This window comes from Carettochelys insculpta, chromosome 1 (assembly GCF_033958435.1).
Source record: "Carettochelys insculpta isolate YL-2023 chromosome 1, ASM3395843v1, whole genome shotgun sequence".
Classification (NCBI taxonomy): domain Eukaryota; kingdom Metazoa; phylum Chordata; order Testudines; family Carettochelyidae; genus Carettochelys; species Carettochelys insculpta.
In genome coordinates, this window is record NC_134137.1 from 255800759 (window position 1) to 255820739 (window position 19981).

General features: G+C 43.0%; 1 protein-coding gene across 15 annotated transcripts in view; it reads right to left on the reverse strand.

The window, feature by feature from the left end:
• PLEKHA5 (pleckstrin homology domain containing A5) overlaps positions 1–19981 on the reverse strand; it is a 313047-nt gene that overhangs the window by 84155 nt on the left and 208911 nt on the right. For all 15 annotated transcript variants that reach the window (XR_012646953.1, XR_012646955.1, XR_012646954.1 and 12 more), the window contains 3 exons: positions 19799–19871; positions 10296–10396; positions 8031–8146 (listed from right to left, as the gene is read on the reverse strand). Coding sequence is in view for 12 of the 15 variants with exons in the window: in XM_075005058.1 (XP_074861159.1) it covers positions 8031–8146; positions 10296–10396; positions 19799–19871 (290 nt within the window). In the remaining 3 variants the exon portion in view is untranslated. The remainder of the gene's footprint in view (positions 1–8030; positions 8147–10295; positions 10397–19798; positions 19872–19981) is intronic.

Sequence of the window (19981 nt, forward strand, 5' to 3'; positions counted from 1 at the left end):
TCTATAAAGACAACATACTGTTTCTTGCACAGTATTCATGGATTCACAAGTTTGATCCATCTGATGTTTCTGTTAGCAGGTCAATAAGGTAACTGGTAACGTCAACCTCTGATAATTCTTTTCACTGCAATTTCAAAAAATTTTTTGTAGGAATATAGGGCACATGCACCTAGGGCTGACACTAATTTCTCCTGATACACCCACATACCAATATTTTTGCCTCTGTAGGCACCGAGTGAAATTTATTTTTGCTAAAAAAAAAAAAAAAAAAAAAAATGCCCTCTAACACAATTCCAGACAAACTAAAAGACTTTCCCAAAAAGACAAAAAGGATGATAGGTTCCGCCAAAGATCTCAGACAATAACAGGAAGAACATTGAGAATTACAGATCTGAAAAACTGAATGATAAAAGTTTTGAAAACCCTAAAATTAATGTATGTTTGTGCAAATTTAATTCAACCCCTTTGCACATATGCACAATTGTAGGTCTTTAATTACATGATCACACACAACCTCATAAGTTGCACAGTTTAACAGCATCTCCATTTTACTGGCAGAACAGTCAAGTACTTAACTTTGGTAGATTCTTTTTGAGGCAAAAGATGGGTGAGTGACTTGGAATTGTCAAATTACCTATCCGAGTTCTATTCTCCTCCAAGACCATATAATTCTTCAATGGGGTAGGCAGCTTCTCTCACTAGTAAGGGTTGTGAATGGCCCAAAATTATCAACCTTCATGGGCAGAAGCAGAGACTTGTGGTCAGTTCATCCCCAGATCAGTGCGTTTTTTCCAAGCTGAAGGATATCTTGATTGTGCATGTGGACAGAGAGGGCCAGAGAGAGAGAGAGTTGCCACTCCTAAATTCTCTCCTTTTAGATTTACTTCAGATCAAGGAGCACAGGGCTAAAATAATGTTTGGGAGTTTTGACAGTAAGCCAGGAATAAGATGCACTAAGGAAAAAGGCAATTGTCAACTGCTTAGAACACAACAAAAATCTGAATGGATTTTTATGTAGTCAGATACCCTCCTGACACCTGAACTTCCCCTGCCAAATTTCAAGTTCCTGCTGCCAGCTTAAAGGCAGCAGAGGTTTCTTTAAAAAAAAAAAAAAAAAAAAAAAAGGACAATGTTTGTACTGGAAAATGTTGGGAACCTAGAACAAGCCTAACCTTGTAAAATAATACCCTGTTTTTGCCATGCTGTTTGACTCTGAGGCAGCTTTTGATGGTGAATCCTAAAAGTTACTTGTTTCCTACCTTTATTAAATTTAGGTTAGGCAATAAAATTCAGAAACATTTCATAACCACGTAGCACTGTTTTAACACTTACTAAAAATGTCTGTCCATGTCCATTAGGGCTCGATTTTGCCACCTTTATAAACACCAGTATTTTACTCTCTGATATTCAAGGGTGAATCTACACTTACCTGGAGATGGACTGAGTTCGATTTTGCTGCATGTTTAGACGTGGCAAAATCGATCTCTCTGGGCTCATCCGTTGACCCTACTACTCCACGCTATTGTGTGTTGTAAGGGACATTGGCGTGAGCGTCAAGAGCCCCTATCTACACTAGGTAAGAAAGTCAACTCTTGGATGTTGATTCTAGCTACGCTAATGGCATAGCTAAAATTGTGTATCAGAAATCGACTTTCCACCCTAATGTAGATCAAGCCAAAGAAACAAGTAACTACTCATTGTACATTAATATGGCAGACTCTAACCCTTAATATCAAAAAATATGGACACCTGTTAGATGTGTCACTATGTCTTACTTTCTGACCAGGGTGTGGAACAACAGGCCACAGCAATAACACATTAATAGTGTAGTGCACAAGATGATCAGCATAATAAAATGACATTAGTGTAATATTGTTACAGCAGACCAAAAATACCCTCTAAATTGCTATGGGTTATAATTCATCTGGTAGAGAGCTAATTTGCAAATAATGTAGTTTTTTGCCAATTTCAAAAAGTTGTTTCAGGTCACATTTTACGAATGACAAGTTTAAGAGGACTCCAGAGAGACTAAAGTATTTCAGATTAACTGCTTGCAATAGAACCCCGAGGACCTTGTTAAATTTGTATCTACCACGTAAGAAAATAAAGCCAGATTTACTCAGGTAAAAGCAATGACAATTAAACCTATGGGGCAAAAATAAATTCAGTCAAAATGAATGTGCACTTTGCAGTAAACATTGCTCCATCTCTGGAAATTACAAAATGCTTATTCTTTATTTCAAATTTTTAAAATATTTGGGATAGTGGGAAAGAAGCCATTATTGCCATTTTAATGAAACATACATTAAAATGTTTTTTCATTGCATACGTAACAATTACCGATCTCAAATTATTCACTAGACTGTAAGAATGGGAATCAAAATCAGTTTGGGTGTTCAAAAACAATTTGTCGAAGATTCTCCCTATTACAAGCACTGAACAGGATTTTCTACCAGAGCAGTCACCTCAGCTTAAACTGTTCATCATTCTATATCAATTTTCCAAGACGGAAGTAAAAAGCCCAACCGCTTCCTCACTTCAAACTTAGTTTTAAGTAGGGTAAAATTGCTATGGCAAAACTGGATTTAAAAAAAGCAGTGTTTTCATGAGAAAAAAACAGGTATTCTCATACCTACAAAAGACAGACCGCAAGGTGAAATTTTTTTGAAGTTGATATGCAAAATTTAATGGACGGTGGGGCTTAGTTACAAGGGAGTTAAATCAATGACGGGTCCTCTGGCACCTTATAGACTAACCGAAATGTATGAGCATAAGCTTTCGTGGGCAAAGACCCTCTTCATCAGATGCAGGTCTTTGCCACAAAAGCTCATGCTCATACAGTTCTGTTAGTCTATAAGGTGCCACAGGACCCCTCGTTGCTTTTGCAGATCCAGACTAAACACACGGCTACCCCTCTGATACTTGACACCATGCAAGGGAGTTAAAGGAATGTCATCCTTACTGAAACAGAACTTCTACATTTAAAATAAATATACCCTTTTTATTAAATTTTATTTTCCTCTTCTTTTTTTATTATTTAAATAAATATACCTCTTTCAAAAATCAGATGGCGGCTCCAGTGGAGGTGGCAGCTCGTTCCACTGGGCTGCACCAGCAGAACCTGGCGTTGGGGTGAGAGGCCAGGGGTTTCAGGGACTAGGTTGAGGTAGGTGTTGGGAGCAGGCCAGGCCAGAGGGTGCGAGATGGAGCTGCAGACCGGAGGGTTGTTGGAAGCGGGCAGGGCCAGGCCACAGGGTACGAGGGAGGGAGCAGGCTGAGCCAGCTGGGCTGCAGGATACAGAGGGAGCTGCAGAGCGTGGCTGGAGGTACATGGCTGCAAGCATCCCATCACATGGCTGGAGCCGCTTTACAGCACAAGGCTACAGCTGCCCCATCACGTGGCAGGAGCCACTCTTCCATGCGTAGCTGAAGGTACCGGCAGCTCCTCTGAGCTGCACCAGTGGTAAGTCCTTAACTTACCTGGGGAGGCAAGGTGCGGAGGGCCAAGGGGCATTTGGAGATCAGGCCGGGGTTGGGAGCAGGCCAGCCTGGGCCAGAAGGTGCAGGGGGATATGTGGGCTGGGGGGTGCTGGGAGTGGGCTGGGCTGGGCTGGGCTGGAGAGTGCAAGGGAGGGAGCGGGCCGCGTGGGGCTGGAGGGTGCCAGGGCAGCTGCAAAGCACGGCTGGAGGTGCCTGACCACATGGGCAGAGGTGCCCTACCATGTGGCAGGAGTCCCTTTACAGTGTGCAGCTGGTGGTACCAGCAGCTCCAGTGGATGAGTTGGTGGCTCCTCTGGGCTGCAGCAGGGGTAAGTCCTTAACCTACTGGGGGTTGGGGGGTTAGGGGGTCTGTGGGCCAGACTGGGCTGGGCTGGGGTGTGTGAGGGTCTGTGACCAGGGGGGTGTTGGGAGTGGGCTGGCGGGTTCTGGGAGTGCATTGGGTCATGGTGGGGTGGGCAGGGGGGTGTTGGGAGCAGGCAGAGTGTGGCTGGGGGGGGACTGCTGGCAGGAGGTGTTGGGAGTAGGCCAGGCTGGCCCGAACCTCCCTGCCATTTGCCATGTGTCTTGCTCACATGGTCCTCCATGAGCCCTGAGCAGGGGTGGTAGAAGTAGCAGCATCACCAGCCCACAGGTGTTGGGTGGGCAGCGTGAACCCCCAAGCATGATGGCAGGTGGGTGGACTGAGCAGCTCTGGCCCCTCATTCTGCATGAGATGAGGGTCTGAGATACTTGGGTCCGTGGATTACTTTGGTTAATCCAAATGGTGTATGAATCATGATTGGTCACTGGAATCCAAGGAAGTGTGACTCCTTACGTCACCGCAGGAAATATAACCTTGTCAGAAAACTCCCCACTGCCTTGTGGATAGATACGGGATATCCAAAGGCTATGTGAGTAAACCCAGACAGAAAATCCAGAGTGGAGACCTTAAGGTGGTTATCAGGGAGGATTCATCAAACCTGCTTTCCGGCATCTCCTTGCAGTTACCTCAGTTCCAAATGTACTGACTTCTGTCTTCCCTTTGGTTCCAACTGGGGTGGACAGAGGGAGGCAGTGCTGCTTGGGCAACACACATGCTCCAAACACTAGCCCAGACCATGCAGCATTAAGAGTGTGCCAAATAAAGAGGACACTCCATCCTTGCTGATAGCATGGAAACAACACAGGAAGTGGCAGTTACCGGCTATAATCCCTCCTCAACTGGTGAAGAGGATGGCACCATGGGTCACTTTTGTCAATGAGAGGAGTCATCGCACTCCACAGGTCAGCTGCCACCTTCCTTAAGCTGGGCAGCCCCCAGTCAATAAGTCGCTGACCTGCCACATCTGCCTTCCTCATTGGGTGCATGGGGATAGACCAAAAATCAAAAAGTAAATGGAAATTATGTACCCACCAAACAACGACATAATAAATCAACTTCTCTACGGCTCGGTAGCTGGAATATATGGACCACATATCTGGGACCTGAATTTGCCCAGGACCTTACGAACACTGACTCAATGCGCAAAACAGCATTCATAGATCAAAAGCTACATAAACAGAACATTGACAACACTGAAAAAAGCACTCAGACCAAACATTACCAAATTCGCCTCACTGAAGCATTTAAATGGACAGGTGATCACATACAAAAAGCTGCAGGTGTCCAGACACGTGGAACGCTAATCAAGTCTTTATTCCCACAAGCATACAATACAACCTGAGCTTGACAATCTCATCCCAACTTTTCCCAAAATGTCTGATCTAGATGCAAAGCCTACAGAGAAGGAACTCTCTCAAGCTCTTGATGCGCTCTCCAATGGAAAAGCACCAGGAAACGACAGAATTCCTGCTTAAGTCCTGAAGGCAAATAAGGCTGTGCTCTTCTCCATCCTCTATGATTTACTCCTAAAATGTTGGAGAGCAGCTGATGTCCCACACAATATGAAGCATACAATCATCATCACTCTCTATAAATACAAAGGCGACAAGGGTGATTGCAACAACTACAGAGGCATCTCATCACCGAGCATCACAGGCAAAGCATTTGCCCGTGTCATTCTCAAATGCCTGAAAAAACTCACAAATTCAGCCTATCCAGAAACACAATGTGGCTTCAGGGCTGGCAGGTCAACAACAGACATGATTTTCTCACTTCAACAACTACAGGAAAAAAAACGCAGGGAACAAGGAAAGCCATTATTCATAGAATTTGTGGACTTAAAGATGTTTGACATAGTCAGCAGATCAGGACTATACAGAGTATTAACAAAGACTGGCTGCCAAATATACTGTCTGGGTGCAGCCTCGTTTCTGGGGAACCCGAGCCTGGTTGGCTACAGAGAGCACACTTGTAAATTTTGCAGATGATACCAAGTGGGGAGGGGTTGCAAGTGCTTTGGAGGATAGGATTATAATTCAAAATAATCTGAACAAACTGGAGAAATGGTCTAAGGTAAACAGTATGAAATTCAATAAGGGCAAATGCAAAGGCTTCTACTTGAGAAGAAACAATCATTTGCACACATTCAAAATGAGAAATGAATGTCCAGAAAAGAGTATAGCAAAAAGGGATCTACAGATCATAGTACACCACAAGCTAAATGTGAGTGAACAGTCTGAAAACCACAGACACAATTCTGTGATGTTTTAATAGGACAGTTGTAAGCAAAATATAAGTAATTTTTCCACTCTGTGCTGAATAGGCCTCAACCAGAATACTGTGCCTAGTTCTGAATGACATTTCAGGAAAGATGTGGACAAACGGGAAAAGGTCCAGAGAAAAGCAACCAAAAATATAAGAGGTCTAGGAAAACATGGCCTATGAAAGAAGAATATTATTGATGATTAGAAAAGATGATGAGAAGATTATTAGATAATTCGAAAAGAGACTACTGAGAGGAAAGATAACAGATTTCAACTATTTAAAAGACTGTTACAAGGAGGAGGGGAAAACGCTCTCCTTAACCTAGGGGTTGGCCACACCACAAATTTGGTAAATTGCAATGAACTGGCTCCAGGCACCCGGAGGGGGTGGGATATCAGGCAGAAGAAGCAGGGCTTTAGGGGGAGAGAGAGAGAGAGAGAGAGAGAGAGAGAGAGAGAGAGAGAGAGTGAGTGTGTGTGTGTGTGTGTGTGTGTGTGTCTCTAGCACAGAGACAGGATGTGGTGCAGACTGGTGTGTGGAACAGTGTGTGCGCACCAGCTGCTGTTGGGCACTTTTGTGAGAGAGGCCATGCACTGTCTCTTAAACCACATGGAAAGTGGTCATGCTCTGTTGTCTCCCCCTGCACTGCAGGAGAGCGAGAGAGCATGTGAGAAAGTGAGCTAGCTGTTGGATAAATCTTAGAAACAGAGCACTGCTTCTTAAGATGAGCATTCACCATCCACACTTCAGATAGGAGCAGCTCTACTGTATGTTTCCCTCACCCCAACTCCTTTTCTGCAGAGATGAAGTACAGTGCAGGGGCATATCCTGACTTCAGTACTCCCTACTCCACGAGTCCCCAGCTAGCAGGAGAGTCCTGGGAGCAGCTTGGCTTCAGGATGGGGCAATAAGGAGAGCAATGCAACCGAACACATTTGGTGGACTATAAAGTATGCAGGCTTTGCTAATCAGGTGGGTGGGTTGGATAGAAATGCTGGGTGAGTCCGAGCTGGCCCATGGGCCATATTTTGCCATCTGCCTTAGCCTCTGACAAGAAGCAATGGGCTAGAATTGCAGGAAGAAAAGTTTAGATTGGACATTAGGAAAAGCTTCCTAGCAGGGTGGCTGAACACTGGAATAGAATTGCCTAGGTATGTTATTGATCCTCCATGAATGGGAGATTTTTAAGAACAGGTTAGACAAACACCATTAGGGATGATCTGAATGGTGTTTGGCCCTGCCATGAGAAAACAGGACTATACTTGATAGACTCTTGCAGCTCTATGATTCTGTAAGGGAGACTCCACAGAAAATATGTAAACTTATTATCTGAGACAAATCCCAGATTTCTGCCCACCCGCACATCCCACCCTTCCTCAGTCTTTATTTCATCCTTCCATCCACTGCTTCTACAACAGCGTAAGAGCTATTTCATGGAGAAATTAAGACAGTACACAGAAGAGGAAATTCTGGTTGGTCAGAAGTCCTAGATCCACTGTTTACTACCACAAATCACTAACATTTTAAAGAGATCATGTTTTCCAATATTCAGTTGCTGAAGTAGACTGAATTGGCGTTATGGATTTATCCATGATTTGCTGTTTCTCCCAAGAACAGGATCCATATAAAGGCAATACCCACTATGAAGTATTTTAGGAATAAGGTTTGGCTTAATGGACCCACAACACGCGACAAGACCCATTTGGATGACTTCTGTGGTGTTGTGATGTGACAAACTGAAAAGTCAGTAAAAGTTATAAAAATTTGAAAATCTAGGCTTCCAACCTTGCTGTGATGGGTGGGGCCAAATCTCAGCAGGATTACCTTGCATTTTGAGTGAATAAACTCAAACCCACTACAGAAAACTAACTCCTTGTTCTTCTAGTTTCCCAATCAGCATTACCTTTTCACAGGTTCTGTCTGTACAAGTGCTGCATCTATCATGGCTTTCATCCATAACTCCATTTCCTTCCCTGTATCTGTGCAGAAATAATAGGTCCTCATGTTCGGATGAGCTGCCTGATTGGAAATCACAAGGTCATTGTAACAAAAAGACAAAATTTCTGTAAAAGAAAAAAGGTAATTAATGTTATTGTCATCTTACTCCATTATTCCATTGTTGTTAGGTTTATGAAAAAAACAACAAATAATTTATGGAAAACACTTCATAGGAACAATGCTATTCACTGTTATGCTTCTCTTTTACTGCAACCAACTAATAAAAGCATTATCTAGAAAACTTTAACAGTTGCTTTTCTGTACATGTGTCCAACTGAAATGATTCTTTTCTGCAGTCTGAACAAGACAGTTTTAATTTACAGCAGGGGTGAGCAAACTTTTTATGTTGGGCCTCACTTTACACCCCTGCAATTGACCCCCAACCTACTTAAGTAATCCAAACTGATAAAAATTTGGTTATGGTTACATGGAGAAAAAAAATACCACCCTTTCAGCACATATAAGAAAATAGGTATGTAGACCGTAAAAACTTTATTAATTGATATATAAAGGTGAATACACTTTCCTAAAAACAGTAATATATCTTAACATTTCTAATGAGATGGATGAGCCTAAGATCCGGCAGCTGATAGCACCCCGCCCTCCCGCCAGGGGGCCCATCTCCTACTTGCACACTGCTGATATATACTCACCCTTGCAACTTTCAGTGGTGTACTGCTCCACAATTAAGGATACCCAAAAAAGGAACTCAAAATCAAGAAATGAAATTCCATGTTAGACAGAATATGTGATGACTTTACTCATTAAAGAATATACAAACAAAAACAACACTAAACAGCATGTCTAATAGTGAGACTTAAGTGCTAAGCTCTTTTTATTCATTCACAGCATAGTAAACACTGCAAATATTTTCTCTAAAACAAAGGAGAAAAACAGCACTACGTGCATTTACTAATAATCCCAGTTTCATAAACTGCACCACAGACAAAAATACATCTTTTTGGCTTACACATGGGGACTCTACATTTTGGCTTAAGGAGATCAAAACTGCACCACACACTAGTGTGCTGAGCTGTAACTACTTTACATGAATGTTGCAGATGTAAAGTAAAAATACTTATGCTATGTCTACACTACCTCTTGTGTTGGGGGAAAAACCACACTCTTTAGTTACAAGTTTTGCCAGCATAAGTGGTAGTGTGTGTGCAGCATCATGTTGACTGGAAATCTTCTGCCGCCAACACAGCTATTGCACTCACTGAGTGGTGGGTTACTTATGTCAATGGACGAGCACTCTCTTGTTAGCACACAGCAATTAACAAGAGATCTTATGGCAGTGCAGCTGTACTGCTGTGAGGTGTTCTACTGTAGACATAGCCTTAGTTGGTATTAACGTAATCCTCTTAAACAAGGACTAAATTAACACCAACAACGTACCTTTTAGATCATATCCACACAAGGGTATTACACTACAGCACGCTAGTGTGTGCTGCAATTCACACTCCTGTAGTTGAAACTGTAGCGTCATGCAGACATAATCTAGCTCCATACAGAGACTGCAATTCCAAGCCACCTATGTGTGAATTAAAAATAAGGGAATTGCTAAATGATGACACATGCCTGGGTTAGCGCTTTCCTCAAGTTAAGTAATTGTCTGTCTGTAAACCTTTTCAAGAAAAATGCACACTTCAATGGAACAAACAATTCCATGGCACTCCCACGTTTCAGGTGAACTGATTGCTCATGAACGTCACCCCTTCCCGCCAACCCACTGGAGACGGAATGCAGCATTTAAACCATGTCCCAGATCCAAAAGGCTCCTGTCCTCCCTCCCTCCTTGCCAGAATATGAAGGGGGAAGGCTCCCCACCAGTTAATTTGGGCCAGGAAGTAGCATTTCAGCTGTCTCGCAGCATGAATGGGCTCTTGCTAGACTGGCATTTCCTCTTGAAGCAGCTCTGCAAAGAGCCACAGCGTAGGGGTGGGGCCAGGGATTCACCAACCGCAAACCAGCTGGGACCCTATGCTGTTTGGATCACACGTACATAGTGCAAAAGCAACATCAAAGGCTGTTTCTGTCTAGCCTATCCTGCATAAACAGACGGTGATGAGTGTTCTGCACTCCAGTGTGTGTGTGTGTGTGTGTGTGTGTATTTATTCATTTATTGTATATTATATATTTGTTTTCAACTGAAAACGAATGACCTCACCTTAAAAGCATATTTGCGGTTAATATGATCCTCAGAAGAAAGCACTGATATCTGAAAACTAGGTAGAAGTATGCTCCCCAATATTCCCTCTTCTTTTTCATCTAAAATATAATATTCAATTAGAAGAACAGTTTTATACACATAGTATATACATTTAGACTTCCCTTTCCCATGACAAGTGGATATATTTTTAATGCATTGAAAAAAATCAGAAATTTTGACTATATTTAGTGTTTGATGACTGATTTTAATAGTTGGCCAGTACCACGGAGAATGAGAGAAGCGTTTTATTTTGATAGATTGATTGCTTAATGCATTAACTTCAATTGACACAGAACAGTGGCAGAGGAAGTTAATGAGGAGAGGGAAAAAGATAGGACATGGACCCAAGCAACTGGACTGGATATTGGAACCACCCAGGGAAATGAGTTAGGTAGGTGTCTTGGAGCCGGTATGCAGCAGGTGCTACTAATGTGTTGGCAGGCAGCCATCAGAGTCAAGTTTAACCCCAACTCCCCCTTTGCCTCACATTCACGTTCTCACTTAGCCTAGCTGCAATAGAATGTCTCAGCAGTGAGTGCCCCAGCAGCCTTGCTCAAGATAGGGAGTCAGACCCAGGTTCATGTCTGGATAACCAGAGATGGTTTCTTTTTAAAATGTTTCTACGGGAAACCATAATAAATATTTGACTAATCAAGCATTATGGGAAATTCAATTGCCCTCTGAAGACTTGTATTGAACTCAGATACTGAATTTGACCACTGAAGTGGAAAACAGAATTTTAACCCTGTTTTAACTACATCTCTCAATATAACAACAACTAAGGAGTTGCTAAAATGTTCTTATGTTACATGCATTTACTAAAAACACCCCCACACTAACAACACATTGTGACTACTGGAGAAATATGGAAGCCGAAGAACCTGTAACTCAGAAATTACCAGGTGGAATGCTGCATTTCACTGACACAGTGGATGTCTAGCCTTAATATAACTTATTTACGTCCACAGATGACACAATTTATTCATAAGTTATATTAGATACCTGCCTCTGACAGCTGTAAAGTAAAATTATGTCATTTTTCCAGATTGAGCACACAGTGTACAAGGTAAACTACAGTAAAAGAGCTATGCCATTAATGTCCAAATACAAATCTCTTCACAATGTACAAGGGTAATGTCTTCACATTACTACTTTGAGGATAAATATTTTAATGTAACAAGAGCATTTCACTACATCAACAATTTACAGAACAAAAACGAATGCTTAAATATAACATTAAAAGGTGCAGAACAAGAAAGGGAACAGATTTTGTCCTTTTAACTAAACATTCATTTCAATTCTGTTTTCCTGAAAGCTAATATTTCTACTATCTATAACAAACAAATTTACAGAAGAATAAAATCCTAATTCTCTTCTTTGTTCATTATGTATTCATTATTATCTGTCTGAAGACAAGTCCTGATTCTGCAAAGGTCTGTGCACATGACTAATCCTACAGATGGCACGTGACTCTCATTTTGGTGAGGCTTACGTGAACACCAGAAGATCCACAGAAGCGATAGAGCATGGCCTCCTGCCTCTCCTGTCCTCCACTCCTTAGCTGAGTTACTCCAGCACTAGCATGTACATCAGGAGAAAGTGCATCACTGCTGGGCCAGCCAGTGAAATACTGTGCATGATGATGCTGCAGCAACTCACCTAAGGAGTGCTGGAAAGCGTGTGTGTGTGTGTGTGTTTGACTTCTAAAAATAGAAGGACATACACTCCCCATTTTTTGTGCCTTAAGGGCAAGTGACAGGACAGGTCACAGAGGAACAAGCTGAGGGAATCTGGGGAGAAGTGGAACAAGGATGGTGCCTCAGAGGAGAGATGGGACAAGGGCAGGGCCACAATCTGGGTGCCAGTGGGGCCCCCATACTTCCAAGGTGCTTCTGGTGCAGGACTCCAAAGGCAACTGGCTGGTGAGCCTTCAATGGATCTGATCCATACTACTTCTGCACTTCTTGCTCCCTGAATGGCCAGGCTCTTATATGTGAGATCCATGAGTAACTTCAGTGAAACCAAAGAGACTTGTCCATATGCAGATCTTTGCTGATCAAGGCCTAAATGTGAAATGCTTCCAGATCAGAATAACCGTATTTTGCATCCAATTTGCACACATGTAAAAAAGACTGAAAACAAGAGGTCTGTGTAGTTCAAAAGCTTGTTGCTTTCACCAAAATAGGTTTGGTCCAATGAAAGATATCCACTCATGGTCTTTGAAAAAGTGTAAGGCAAAAGACAGGTGACAAAGGAAGCAGTTGCACCACACTGTTTATTCAGTACAGCTTGCTAATATATGAGAGCAGAAACACATTGAAGAGAGTTTTTAAACATGCTGGCCCCTGAGCCAATTTGCACATCCTTTATAATTAGTGACTGAAGTCAGGCATATTCAATTACAACACAATGTTTTAAATCCCAGATGACAACAGTTTATACTCAGTAATATATTTATGCTTCTCTAACATTTTAACTGGATTGAAGACCTACAATACAGACACTACAAAGCGCACTTTCTGTTGTACAAGAACTGTTCCAAGTTTCTACAGAATTTCAGATTTATACCACTAGAGCAGTGTAATGCATATCTGACATTATAGCTGCATGTCAAGGAAGCCAGCCCCAAAACTGGCCCGTAGGAAGGCCGTGGGTTTTGGGGCTGGCTCTCACTCACCAAGCTGTTAGCACACACAGTCCAGGCACCCCAGCACACAAACAAAGGGCAGGGTGTGTCTGGGGGAAAGGGTCAGAGAGCAGAGTGGAGACCAAGCAGCTGCCCTGTAGACACGGTGAGTATCAGAGCTTCATACTCAGCATGGCCAGGGGACAGATGAGACTCAACATCCTGGCAGCTGGGATCTTACAGGTCAGCTTTGCTCCCTGCTCTGGGCAAACTGCGCATCAGCTAGGTGGTACTGATGCAAGAAGGAACACATTCAGCCAGGTACGAATGGTACTGCTGGCCACCAAAATTACTGTCTGAAGCATGACTCCTCTGCTGCGGGGAACAATAGGAAACATCTGGCAGATTTCTGGGACCTGAGCCAAGCAGGGGCTGCATACACACAGGAAGGCAATAAGGCTTGGACTCTTCAGCCTGGGCAGGGCCTGGGACTTTAGTTTTGAGACCTACATTAGCCCAATTATTGTGTGAATACAAGGTAGGGGTAGGGGGCTAAGAGGACTGAATTCAGTATAAACACACACGAAGTGCCATGGAGCTAGCCTTGAAGTTCGGGTTAATAGACTTGAGCTAGTAGGAATGGTGTTAGTGCTTTAAAAACAGCTAAGAAGGTAGCTCATTGAAGCTGTGGCTTGGGCTGGAACTTGGGCTCTGAAACCTATACAGATGGCAGGGTTAGAGAGCCCAAACTGCAGTCTGGACAGCTCTCTGCAGTTTCAGCTCAAACATTTAATTTCTAGAGCACTAGGAGGGGGGGCCCTGCTACCCCAGATCTGTCCATCAGGGCTGGAAAGCCTAATAGCACTACCCACGCCCACATAAAAGCACTACCCGCTTTTGTTACTGAATAGTTGTGCATATGGGGAACTGGTTTTGTTTTTTACCCTATATGATGCCATGCTTATAATTTCCAATTTTTTAAAAATCTGGTTCTCATAGTATGAGCTTTTGTCTATGTTACTCTGCCCACTGAATCCATCTTCATCTTTACAAAGAGAAGGGAATCTTCTTATGCTATAAGATTTTTTGCTGTGGCAAGCAGTATCTTTTCTTTGTGAAAGCACTCAGTCTTATCTCACAGTGAAACAGATAAACAATGAATCATATAACAACAGAGCTGGAAGAGGCCTAAAAAAGCCATCAAGTCCAGCCCCCTGCTCTAAGCAGGACCAAACCCATCAGATCAGCCCCACCAGGGCTTTATGGAGGCGAGACTTAAACACCTCCAGGGATGGAGACTCCACTACTTGCCTGAGTAGACCATTCCAATGGTTCACCACCCTCCTAGTGAAAAAGTTTTTCATAAATGTACACCCTGGACCTTTCCAACCACAACCTGAGACCACTGTTCCGTGTTCTGCCATTTGTGACCACTGTGAACAGCCTCTCTCCAGCCTCTTTGCAGCCTCCCTTCAGTAAGTTGAAGGCTGTTATCAAGTCCCCCCTCAGTTTTCTCTTCTGCAGACTAAACAGTTCCAATTCCCTCAACCTTTCTTCATAAGTCATATGCTCCAGCCCCCTAATTATTTTGGTCACCCTCTGCTGGACCCACTCCAGCGTATCCACATGCTTCCTACAAATGGGGGCCCAGAACTGGACACAGTACTCCAGATTTGGCCTAATGAAAGCTGAATAAAGAGGAATAATCACTTCTCTGGATATACTGGCAACGCTCCTCTTTATGCAACCTAATATGCCATTAGCTTTCTTGGCTACAACAGCACACTGTTGACTTATGTCCAGCTTCTCATCCACTACAACTCCCAGATCCGTTTCTGCAAAACTACCATCAAGCCATTCGGACCCCAGCCTGTAACAATGCTTGGGATTCTCCTGGCCCAAGTGCAGGACTCTGCACTTGCCCTTATTGAACCTCATCAGATTTCTTGCAGCCCAGTCTTCCAATTTGTCTAAGTCAGTCTGGACCCTGTCCCTACCCTCCAACATATCTATCTCTCCCCCTAGCTTAGTGTCATCCACAAACTTACTGAGGGTGCAATCCAACCCCTCATCCAGGTCATTGATAAATATGTTGAACAGAACTGGACCCAGAACCGAACCTTGGGGACTCCACTAGAAACCGAACACCATCCCAACATTGAGCCGCTGATCACTACCCTCTGGGCCTGACCTTCTAGCCAGCTTTCTATCCTTCTTACCTTCCATTTATCCAATCCACATTCCTTTAACTTGCTGATAAGAATATTGTGGGAGACCATATCAAAACCTTTGCTAAAGTCGAGATAAATCACACCCATTGATTTTCCCCTACCCACAGAGCCAGTTATCTCATCGTAGAAACTAATCAGATTGGTCAGGCATGACTTGCCCTTCATGAATCCATGCTGACTATTCCTGATCACTCTCCCCTCCTCCAAATGCCTCAAAATGACTTCCTTGATGAGCCCCTCCATGATTTTTTCAGGGACTGATGTAAGACTGACTGGCCTATAGTTCCCTGGATCATCCTTCTTCCCTTTTTTAAAGATGGGCACTACCTTTGCCTTTTTCCAATCATCTAGGATCTCTCCCGATCTCCACAACTTTTCAAAGATAACAGCCAAGGGCTCGTCAACAACATACACCAACTCCCTCAGAACCCGAGGATGAATTAAGTCCGGGCCCATCCATTTACGTACATTTAGCTTTTTTTAGATAGTTCCTAACATGTCCTTTCCCCACCAAAGGCTGTCCACCTTCATCCCACAATGCATCACTTATCGCATTAGTCCGGGAGCTGTCTTTGTCCGTGAAAACAGAGGCAAAGAAAGCATTAAGTACTTCAGCTTTCCCTACATCATCTGTCACTGGGTTACCTCCCTCATCCAGTAGGGGACCCACGGCCTCTCGATCACCTTCTTCTTGATAACATGCCTGTAGAAACTTTTCTTGTTATCCTTCACATTCCTCGCGAGTCGCAACTCCAGTTGCGCTTTCACCTTCCTGATAAACTGCCCTACATTCTCAAACTATATGTTTATACCCCTCCCTGGACATCTGTCCCAGTTTTCACTTTTTGTAAGCTTCCTTTTTGTGCCTAAGTTTGCCAAGGATTTCCCCATTAAGCCAGTCTGGTCTCCTACCAGATTTACTTCTCTTGCTGCTCTTCATGACAGTTTCTTTCTGTGCCTTCAATAGGGCTTCCTTAAAATACTGCCAGTTTTCGTAGACTCCTTTTCCCTTCATGGTAGCATCCCAGGGGATACTGCCTATCAGGTTCCTGAAGGAGTCAAAGTCTGCTTTTCTGAAGTGCAAGGTGTGTAATTTGTTGCTCTCTTTCCTTCCTTTGGTCAAAATCTGGAAGTCTACCATCTCATGATCACTGCTTCCCCAGTTGTCCCCCACCTCTACCTTCCCTATTAGTTCCTCCCTGTTTGTAAGCAGCAGGTCAAGCCGCGCACGACCTCTGGTCGGGTCCTTCAGCACTTGTACCAAGAAGTGATCCCCAACATTCTCCAGAAATTTCCTGGACTGCTTGTGTACCACCGTATTGGTTTCCCAACAGATGTCAGGGTAATTGAAGTCCCCCATGATAATGAGAGCTCACAATCTGGAAACTTCTCTCAGATGTCTAAAAAAAGCCTCATCTACCTCAGCATCCTGATTTGGCGGCCTGTAGCAGACACCAACCACCACATCTCCAGTGCTGCCTATACCACTAAGCTTGACCCATAGATTCTCAACAGGCTTTTCTCCTATGTACTGGAGTTCCAAGCAATCATAGTGCTCTCCTACATACAGTGCAACCCCTCCTCCTTTTCTCCCTTGCCTGTTCTTCCTGAACAGTTTATACCCTTTCGTGACAGCGTTCCAGTCATGCGAGTCATCCCACCAAGTCTCTGTTATTCCAATCAAGTCACAGTTCTTGGACTTTAAGCGTGAAAAATTACTGTGAAAGCAAGTTTCCTTTTTACCCTTAAATCGGGACTAAACACTAGATTTTAACATGGCAAAATTTTGGACTAAACCTTATCAGCCTTTTAAAACTGGTATTAGTTTCAGATAGACAAACAAAAATACCATCTGAAATCAGAGAGCAAATAAACATTTCCTCCTTTTCACCTAAGTCCCTACATGAGATAGCACTAACCTAGCATAAACAACTTCAGAAAGACATGGTTTAGAATTTGCTAGTTGTGTTTCAATAAGCATTTCTCATAACTATAAAATATTGTTGAAACACTTGATTTAAATACATACCAGTAATGAAACAATATTTATCTGAAACTTTGACTTCTTACTTTATATAGATTAAGTTACTCTGCTTTAATTTCTGTCTGTCTAACATTGTTTAGTTTATGATTAACACCTTCAGCAAAGAACGAATGGAAAATTGGAAAAAAAGACCTCACGATGCATAGTTTTTAATTCATGTTTAATCATTGAGTGGACTGCTCCATTAGACCTCAGAGCCCAAGTTTCAATTTTAAAGCATCATCAACACAGCTATTAGTAAGAGTGGTAGCGTGAGCCCAGCGAGCAGAAGTCTATTGATTTAGGCTGGGATGCTTTCTGTGGTAGGCTGTGTAGATATACCACCACCCCCAGCCCACACCCAACTTATGTTTGGAAAAAAAAAATCACTCAACCAACCTAGAATATTAAACAAATAAAACTTCCATGGGCTTTGCAGACATACCCTTACAGGGCTCCCTAAAAGCAGCCAAATGTTACAAGAAAACCACAGAATATGCCCTGGCCACTCAGTGAAATAAAATGACCAAAGCTCAACCAATGTCTCCATATCTAAATTATAGTTCTACTGAGTAGGCTAATTTTGACTCGGCAGTGGTTTATCCAGCAACATGTAATCTTTCAAGTGACAATTACAAGCACTCCAACATTTTCAGAATCTGAACTAATAAGAATTACCAGAAAAGCTATTCTGCTCTGAGACTTCTGAGATTTAGTTTACCTTATTAACTTAGAAATGTGCTGCACGTGTTTCAAACAATCATCATAACCATTTTCACTGCAGAACAAACTGAAAATGCCACACCCCTCAGCGACAGCCCAAAACTACTGAACAGTTTTGAGTATCTGAATTACTACTTGTTCCTCTTCCCTCATGAGTAACCCTAAATCATTAGTACATTCTGGTATTTTTGTTTCACCATTCGCTCCTCCTAGCTTCACCAACAGTATTAAAAATGGAGACTGCAAACATCGTATACAATATTTTTACAATTTCAGACATCTGATGCGGAGCATTCCTTCTGACTTTTCCCACCTCTGAGCAGAATGAATTTTCTTATGAGCACCAATGTGGAGGTGATGTGCAACACAACACCTTTATACTGGTGCACATAACAAAACTCATATAGAAGGAGTGGGCCCAAGGGGTTCAGATTTGTAGCAGAGAGTGGTGAGGCATGAGTGTGGAGGCTCTGACAGCTGGTAAGAGATCTAGTATTCGGCTGGGATTGAGTGGTTTTGGGTGCAGAAGGTGGGCTCCAGATTTACAGAGGGGCTTAGGCTGGGATTGGTGTGCAAGAGTGGGTGCAGGTTCTGGGATGAGTGTGCATGTTTTGGGCTGCAGGAGGATCTCTGGGCTGGAGTGGACATCAAGGTAGGGCAGGAGGCTGGGGCTACGGCTAACCGTGGCAGCTCCATGGTGGGGCCAGGGAGGAGGAACTCTTCCCCATCATCCGCAGCAGCTTCAGGACTTAGGGAGAGATCTCTCTCTCTGCTGCAGTCCTGAACAGGACTTAATGGGAACTTGGCTGATGAGTATCCAAGAGAACTGGGTAAATTGCAGAAATGTCTTTTGCCTCTCCACTTTCTATTAGCAAAAGCATCACTGTTCCTGCCATTCATATCTGTCTAGTCAGCCCCCCACATAATCAGTTTACCCTTTTGTGGTGGAAAACAAAATTTACCTTGTCATAGCCACCCACAAACAAATAGTTTTAAAAACATACCAGTAAGGTAGTGAAACATTAGGAGTCAATTAATTATGTAACATTTTGCTCTGCTTGGCAAAGAAGGCTTTGACACAACCAATTAAGAAAGGGAAAATTGCCCCAGCACATTTAAGGAGTGGCACCCTTTGTTTTAATAGAGGAGTTACCATTTTAAGCCATAGATGACAGGGATGGGAAGGGCAGTATTTACACTCAAAGCTGTGGCAGAAAAGCCCCTCGTTATCTGGACCAGGTGAGCTTGTGGCAAATGTCCAGTAAAGGAACGCCACAGGGCATGGATTTGGTGATCTCATGAAACGGATTAGTAAAATAATTTAAAAAGAGCAGAGAGAGGGGAATTGGGGTTCCTATGACCGGTAAGGTAGTGAGTCAGCCCCCTTCATTATAACCTGCTCCTGCATAGGACAGGGGCCATTGGGTCCCAACAGTAGATTGTCTGGGACCAGCATGGGCATAGGGGCAATCTCCTGAATATATGGCAAAGGTTATGGAACTACTTGCACTGTACTAGTCTGACACATACTCCCAGATATTAAGTAACATGCAGCCTAATTAAACCGCCTCCAGTGTGTCCTGTCCTCCTCTGGCATACTCATACACAATGTCAGCAGGTTGTGGTGACCTGAGAAGTGGCAGCTAGTTCTACTGGTGCATTGATTTTACATGTCAAAATAACCGTATGCTCTTTGCAACTTTTCACTATTTACAAGACAGAATTAACTTTATTTTAAAGGCTCAATTTAGCGGAGAAGGGAACAGTTTATGTCAACAACTCTTTCAAAAGTTTTGAAAGATGCAAAAATTCTCATTTCCAAAGTAAAATGAAAGAAAGTTTTCTAAAGAAAACTTACCTCTGTAATAGAAGAGACATAGATCAGAAAGCACAAACCATCGTTTCTTCCACAGCTTCATACCAGTACTATCCTACATTAAATCAAAGTATTCAAGTAAGCATTTTTTCAGACTATCAACAATTAATTTCTCATACTGAAAACAGATCCCCTGGTTTGCAGTGATTTTATGACATCCATTGA